The sequence below is a fragment of the Columba livia genome, chromosome 22, assembly GCF_036013475.1.
Source record: "Columba livia isolate bColLiv1 breed racing homer chromosome 22, bColLiv1.pat.W.v2, whole genome shotgun sequence".
Lineage (NCBI taxonomy): Eukaryota > Metazoa > Chordata > Aves > Columbiformes > Columbidae > Columba > Columba livia.
In genome coordinates, this window is record NC_088623.1 from 6,004,630 (window position 1) to 6,012,493 (window position 7,864).

Consider the following 7,864-nt stretch of genomic DNA (forward strand, 5'->3'; position numbering starts at 1 on the left):
TGCCTGCACATCTGCATCTCTGTCTGCACATCTGCCTGCACCTCTGCCTGCACACCTGCACATCTGCACCTCTGCCTGCACATCTGCCCACCACATGGCCCAGTAGGACGAGCGCTGGGGGGACAGGGACATCGCTCCCTTGGTCCCCAAGCACACATGGGGACCCCAGTCCCCTCCAGGTAATTTCCCCGGTAATTCTCTGTGGGCCATCGTTACCCCGAGGACTGAAACACATGAACGAATGGCTGATTAACGCTAACGTGCGTGGGCAGCCGTGTGGAGCAGCTCCATAGCCACACGCTGCCGCTGGCTGGTGGGTTCCGCGACACCGAGCAGCTGCCCCTGGCCCGCCCTGTCCCGGTTTATTGCCACCTTGCCCGGGACCGGGACCGGGACCGGGATCGGGTCCCCCCGGGGCCGCCCCCGCGCTCCCCCGCGCCGCCAGAGGGGGCGCTGCCGAGCGGCGCCCGCACCCCGCGGCTGATGCAATCCGCACGCGGAGGGAGGGGCGGGGCCTCCGCGCTGGTCACACCCCCACAACGGACGGGGCCCCCGCGACCGCCAATGGGCGGTGGCGGCGGGCTGTGACGCTCGGGAGGCGGGCAGGCGCCTGCGCGGTGTGCGCGCCCCGCCCCTCAGGGCTCGCACCGCCCGCGGCCGGGTGGAGGCGCCGCCATTTTGCGCCGTCGCCCGCAGCAGAAGCAGAAGCAGGACCAGGACCAGGATGGAGCCGAGAGCCGCCGCGGAGCCGCTGCCCGCCGCCTGCCGCCCCCGCCGCACCGCCAGCCCTCCACGGAACGCCGTTCCGCGGCTACGACCGCACCGCTGGGAGCGCTGAAGAGCCTCCTCTGCCCGCCGCCCATGGAGCCGAGCGGCCGGGAACGTGCCGGCCCCGTGCCGGGCTGGGCCCGCCTGGGCCTCACCGCGGCCTGGCCTAAGCTGGCCGGGCCCAGCGCCGCCCCCGCCGGCGCCGCGCCCCAGGCCAGCCCGCCCTTCTCGTGGCTGCGGCTGATGTCGCAGCTCCTGTCCCCGCTGCCCGCGCTGCTGCAGCGGCTGCTGCCCGGCCCGGCGCTGAGCGGAGCCCTCGGCCCCGCCACGGGCCCGCGGCCGCTGCTGCTGCTGGAGCCGTCCGCCTCGGACTGGCCCGAGAAGACGGTGCCGTGGGCGGAGGAGCCCTTGGGGAGCAGCCGGGAGGGCGGCGCGGAGCGCCCGGCGGAGCTGTGGGGATCCGGGCTGGTGTCCGTGTGCGGGCCGTGGGGGGACCCGCGTGTGCCGGGCCCGGAGTGGGGCCGCGTCCGGAGCTCGGGCAAGAGCCACCTGCCCCAGGCCCTGCGGGCCGAGCTCCCCGCGCAGCCCTGGCCGGGCCGCCCCGGCGCTTTGCCCGAGGTTGAGTTTCTCCGCAACAAGCGCTTGGCGTTTCTCCAGCGATGGTGCTCGGCGAGCGGCGGCCTGGCCGCGCCGGAGCCGGACCACGGGTACCACAGCCTGGAAGAGGAGCAGCAGCACAAGGGCCTTCGTCAGCAGGAGCTGGGACAGCGGGGGCAGCCGTGTGATGGCGAGGAGCTGAGCAGTGTGGGGAGACAACGTGGGGGTGGCACCTTGGAGCAGGAGGGGACAAGGGGCCCAGCTGAGAAGGGGCCACTCGAGGGGGACGCCCTGACTGAAGAGGATGACGAGGACTCTGAAACAGAGCAAAACTTCCCCGTTTCAGCCAGACCGGCCTGTGCAAATAAATTAATAGACTATATCATAGGGGGAGTTTCCAGTGGGGAAGAGAGTGCGGATGACGAGGAAGACTGGGTTGACGACGACGATGGGTTTGATAGCGAGGAGCTCCCCTCGGATTCAGATGCTGGGAGCCAGGACGGGGAAAGGCTTCACCTCTGGAATTCCTTCTACAGTTTGGACCCATACGACCCTCAGAATTTCACAGCAGCCATTCAGACATCTCCCAGCGATCCAGGAAGGGACATGTCGGGTGGGGAGGAGGAGGAAGATTCTTCATGGGCAGAGGAGACCTCAGACTCTGCTGACCCGAGTTCTGAAGAGGAGGATGAGTGGGACTGTAGTAGTGTGGATGAGGCAGAAAGCTTGAAACTTTGGAACTCATTCTGTGCTTCAGATGATCCATATAATCCTTTAAACTTCACGGCAGCCTTTCAAACAGCAGAGAAAAAAGGAACGCCTGGTTTAAAAGGAGCAGAGAGGCCGAGTTTGGTCCTTTCTGAGCGTGGTCACCTAACTGTCTGTCGGGTGCAGCTGGAGAATCAGAACTGTGGGGTCACCGAGTCTGCGCAGCCGGGTGTTCTTTCTGGGGAGAAATGTGGGAGTACCAAGCGGAAAAAGGTATACACCTCGTTTATGTTTTTTGTTTGGGGGGGATGCTTAAAAGAAACAAAACCAACAACAAACCAGGTTGCGCTAAGCGGGTGAGGTCACTTGTGCCGGGGTTCCAGCCGTGGGCACATCCCGCTCCCATGAGCTTATGGTCTAATGATGTGGCTGAGATGAGTGTGCCTCATCCCTCGCACGTGACGGTGGAATTTGTGACGCAGGGCACATCGCTTTATTTTCTAGACTTGAAGTTAGATGTTTCTTTCTGCGTTTGTGTCATAACGTAGTTTTCTTCGTCAGAGAAGCTGATGAGAATTGAGACAGAAGTTTTTCCTCTGGAAAGGACCTGTTTCCGTTGATAAATATTTTAGGAGCTTTGTGTGTAGTGTAATGGAGACTTCAAGCATTGTGAGAGTGTTAGGACTTGTGACAAGCCTGCTTCGAGTTCCACGTGTGGTTGGGAGTGGGAAGAACTGCAGCTGTGGGTTAACACGCGCTGCACTGAGCCACTGACGTTTCAATACCAAATGTATGATGCTCTCGTTTTAGTTTAAGAGACTGTAATTAAATCAGTAGTTGTTTATAAAAAGAATAATCTGGAACTGGGCTTCTGAGCACAAGCTGCAGTTTGTTTGGGAGGAGATTGTGCATTAAAAACCTTGTGCTGGTGGGACTCGGGGAAATGGTAAAAACACATCTGTCAGCTCTTTAGTGTTACGATGCTCCAGATGTGCAAGGTGGCTTTTCAGGTGCGATGTCTGAGTCTTGCCTGGTACTTTGAACATTTGGGTGAGAAATGGTTTGTGGTCCTGATGGCTCTGCTGGAACACGTTATCAAAATGGGAAAGTCGTTCAGCGCTTGTTTAACATTGTTAGCTTTGCTCCTTTAATTGAGAGCCTGGCTTGCAGGGAACTGCATTCCTGCTGTTCCCAGGGCAGGTGGTGTTTACAGACTTCAGGGTTCACACCTGACAAACTGTTACATTCCCATCTGAACAGCAAATACTCAGTTCTGCAAGAGTCCCTTTGTGAGAGCAGCTGTGGGAAGTGCTGCAGGGCAGCACTGCTGAGCTCAGTCCATGCTGCCCAGACCTCAAACCCCTTTCAGGTCAGGGACGTGACCTTCACACTCGGAATTTTTGACTAATGTGTTGTTTGACTCTGTGTCATCTATTCACATGGTGAAAGAACGATGATCTGGGTGCAATGCTGGGCATGATGTTACAAACTCCGGTAATTGTGCCCAAGGGTGTCTCAGACTGATGTAAAAAGGATGTAAGGTGGGAGCTGGCGGAGGGAGAAGCTGATGTAACAGCTCCCTGTGCTTGGACGCAGGTTCTTAATGAGGTTCTCTGCGAAACAGGTTGCGGAGCAGTGACCAAGGCGTCCCCAGGAAACCATCAAGTCATTTATCCTGCTGTTTTCTATCTGCCACCCTGCAATCAATCGGCGATGTTCCTGTTTGTAAAGCCATAAAACCTGGGAGTGTTGTGTTTGCCTTACGAGTTAGCAAATGGATTGACACTACGTGAGGAGATGGGGCTCCGATGGCCCTGCCCTCACAAGCAGTGCAGCAGAAATTCAGGGTCACTGCTACAATGAGGTGGTTTCTGGGGGTTGTTTTCACACGATCTCTTGTGGTTCTCTGTTCTCACCTGCTGATTATTCCTGTAGCTCATTCTTCCCTCACTATTTCATGTTTTCTGTGAAGGGTGGAAGGTGGCTGTACCACAAAAAACGGTCTCGCTCCACACTCCCCGTTGTTTTAACGTGAACTGGGTGTGAAACTGGGGTTCTGTGTTCTCAGAACGTAGGGATGGAGCAGCAGGTTTTTGGTACCTCCCCACGTTTTTTCCTGCCCTGCAGCAAGTTCAGTGGGGTCACCTGTCATGTCATGTTTGCCTTGTCTTCAGGAATCGGTCTGTGCTGAGAGCTGGTGGAGGCTGCGGTTTGTCCTTCAGTGCTGTGCCTTTTGTGCAGCTACGTGAAAACTGATGCATAATTCAGTAGGAACAGGCTGGCATTTGCTTGTTGCTCGATAACAGACTTAAATCCTTAGGGTAATAACAAATACTGTCAAGTTTAGATCCTGAGCCTGTAGGTTTCTTTTTTTTAAAAAAAATATCTTAATAGTTCTTAAAAATAGCAAGGAGTGGAAGTTCTCATACGTATTTTCAAGTGCCATGACATCATTTCCTGGCATGAACTGAAATACACTGGAACTTGATACCAGCTGGAAATAGAAGCGGTTTGTTCAGTCACGCAGTGATGAGTGTTGGTGCTTCCTTATACGTAGCACAGTGAATTCCTGGTGAAGTCCCGGCTGACTCACACCGTTACCGACTCCACAGAACAATGGTTCTTCCTTTTTGTTGTGTAAGCTGCAGCCATCGGCGATGTTGGCCAGGAGGAGATTTTCTAGCCCCAAGTGCGGGTCCTGGTGTGAGTGCTCTGCCGGGACTGTGTGTGTGGGGTCGTAATCCAGTGCTGATGCCGGGGGTTATTTCACAGGGAGTGCTGAGATGTGCCCCCAGCCTAGAGAGGCTTCTTAAGCTGTGGTTTAGAAACACTGGTAGTTCGAGCACCGTTGGTAGAGGGAAAAGTCAACACTGGTTGCTATGAGAGCTGAGAGGCACAATATGCTCTGGCCTCCGTGGTGCAGAGAGCTGGTGGCATATCTGAGGCTTTTTGGTGTTTTAGGCATTTAATAACTTCTGTCAAAAACAAAGAGGCAAATAAATATTAAGCTCATTTTCTCTGGCTAATGTTTTACTAACCAACTTGTCTTTTCCAGGTGACCTTCCTAGAAAAAGTGACCGAGTATTACATAAGCGGCGAGGAGGATCGTAAAGGGCCCTGGGAAGAGCTGGCGCGGGACGGGTGCAGGTTCCAGAGGCGGATCCAGGAGACAGAAGAAGCCATAGGATACTGCTTCACAGCGGAGCACAGGCAGAGGGTGCTCAGCAGGCTCCGAGGAACCCGCTCCCAGAGCGCTGGGCTCTTCTAGAACCTCGCAGGCCGTGTTCGTGTGACCCCGAGCACCAAAACAAGAAGCGGCAGCTGCATGTGCTAGTTTGAGATGGGGAGAGAAGCGGGAGGGTAACGCTTCTCTTTCCCAGTTCGATATTCAGCCGGTGAACGTGCCCGTGTGTCCCGTTTTCACAAAACCTTTTGAGTATCACAAGGGTAAGGGGTATGATCGCATTCCTTTTGAGAAGCACTTGACTGCTTTAGGTTGAATCCATTCCGAAAACGCCTTGTCCGCAGTGTGTCGAGAAGTGGTGACTCTTTAAGTTGGATTTTTGCACTTTGAAAAAGCAAAACCTATTTTGAAGGAAATATTTATGAGGCTTAGAACCAAGTTATTGCAGTTTTGATTTAAAGTTTCTAGAGGTCTGCGCTACTTTCTTGTGGTTCTCCATTTCCCATAACTTGTACAGAAGTCTTGGATTTCGTAACCTGATAACATTAACGTTACTGTGCGAAGTGGGTAGTTGATTTCTTCCTTTTAAGATGCTGGTTTTGCATGTGATCTGGTGTTTGAGTGTTCATGTGAGGCTGTGATGTCTGAGCATTGCAGTCCAGCACACTGGGGGACTCAGGGGAACTCTGGGGCACTACAAGCCCTTTGGTTTGTCGCTGTTGAAATCACCGTAATTTTCCGCAGTACTGTTCCAAAGGTGCTGGCTGCTGGTGCACCAAACCTCCTTGTTTGCAGGGCAGTCGATGGCCTTGTCCTCATCAATAATAAACTTCAAGGCATGTGGCAAGGCTGTGGTGGTAGTTCTGAGTTGAGGTGGCCACCTGAACCAGGCCCTAGTCCTTCAGTTAATCTTAGACTGACTTTGCTGTAATTGATTCTACTTTCTGAAGAGGGATTGAAGTGGACAACTCTTAATATTTCCTGTACCCAATATGCTTGTTTTGGTGCTTGTAAGGAGAATTCTCTTTGACTTACAGAAATCTAAGGCTATGAATCGCCGTGTTCTTCACCAAAAGCCAGTATTAATACCTCTCTGCGTCTGCACTGTGTTCATCTGGTACCACAATAACATTTCACGCCGAGGTCGCTGGTGGAAGGAAAACACTCCTTGTTTGCGGTGTGACTTGCGCGTTCCGCTGCCGGTGCAGTGGGGGGAGGAGCAGCCCCCTGGCCGTTTGGCTGCAGGACGTCGTGTGGCCGGGCAGGAACGAGCTGCGGCGGAATAAAGACCAAGCAGCCCAGAATTCCATCTGTTTGGATAAATGATTTGCTCTTTGGTTCATTCAACTGACTGCAATGGTTTCCCTTTTGTAAGGGAGAAACCTAAAATCGCTTCCGATTTGTCACCTCTTTAACGATTGCCATTTTTAATTAAAGAGATAATGACAGATACAGAGGAGCTTTACAAGCTTCCCTGGATTTTCTGCCTTCTCTTTTTGGCCATCACTTGTAATTCTGTCTCAAATTCAGTCGGGTTTGGGTTTATTCTTTATTCCTATTGCATGAAGTACGTTCATTGAATTGAAAAAATCCCTTTCTCTGCTACAAGTTAGTGTTAAAATGATGGAATTCAGAGGGTTAACAGTGAACGACAGCGGAGTTGTTGTGTAAATGTAAAATACAGCTGAAATTCAAGCAGCCCTGCAGTTTGTCTGCCTGAAAGCAATGCAGCAGCGTTGCTTTTCATACCCATGGCATAAAAAAATAGATCCTCCTTTCCTACAAAATGTCATTTTAGTTGTGAAATCGTAACTCTAATCGTGCCCTCAAATGCTGCGAAATAACTTTTAATTTTTAGGAGTTAATTTTCCCGTCTCGTATTTGATAACAGGTGTTCTTTTTTGTTTAGGAACAAGCACGCGGGACGATAAACACGCACTTAAAATAGGTTGGTTGTTGACTTGTGGTCCAAGCGCCATTGATAAGTACAAACGTACTATGGGCGTTTTTCCCCGACTCTCCCGCTTCTCCGGGCCCGGAGAACTTGGTGCTTCTGTAGCTGCGGCCGGGACCCTGGTGCTTGTGGGAATTCCCACCTGGAACCGGCAGAGCCGCCAACTGCACGTAAAGGAGATAAAACCCGCCCGCTCCAAAGCGCTTGTAGCCGTTGATAAGGGATCTTTCCCAGCCCGCAGCGGCTCAGCCCTCTGCTCTGCCACCCAAACACCCCCCAGCTCGCGCTTTCAGGGCGTCCATCGCAAAGAGGTACAAATGAACACTAAATTCCACAAACATCACGTCAAACGCAAACTGAGCTTCGTTGTCAGCGTGTTCCCTACGGCACAAAAGTGTCCTCCATGTACATGTGTAAGTGCTGTGAGACAGTGGAAATAACACTTGCTGAACTTTAAATCAAAACTGTAATGATCAGATTTTATTTTTGTATAATTTAGGGAAAGTTAGAAAACCTTCAGCGTTGGCTTTATACAGATTTTAATTGATTTGTGTCGAGTTTGTTGGGTTTTTATATCTAAAGTTATATTTCTGTACATAATAAAACTATTCAGAACTAATCTGTAAATTGTAATAAAGATATTTGCAAGATAA

General features: G+C 52.7%; 1 protein-coding gene across 1 annotated transcript; it reads left to right on the plus strand.

Moving 5' to 3' along the window:
• Nucleotides 1-233: 233 nt before the first annotated feature.
• Nucleotides 234-7,864, plus strand: PPP1R15B (protein phosphatase 1 regulatory subunit 15B). Its single transcript, XM_021298260.2, has 3 exons — nt 234-260; nt 640-2,346; nt 5,129-7,864. The coding sequence occupies exons 1-3, from the start codon at nt 234-236 to the stop codon at nt 5,339-5,341; spliced, it is 1,947 nt and encodes a 648-aa protein (XP_021153935.2). The 3' UTR covers nt 5,342-7,864.

Bases quoted from the DNA above. Each gene is read 5' to 3' on its own strand.
- PPP1R15B (XM_021298260.2), top strand. From the start codon at position 234: ATGAACGAATGGCTGATTAACGCTAAC. The intron at 261-639 runs GTGCGTGGGCAG...CCCGCCCCTCAG, and splicing joins AATGGCTGATTAACGCTAAC to GGCTCGCACCGCCCGCGGCC. The intron at 2,347-5,128 runs GTATACACCTCG...TGTCTTTTCCAG, and splicing joins GGAGTACCAAGCGGAAAAAG to GTGACCTTCCTAGAAAAAGT.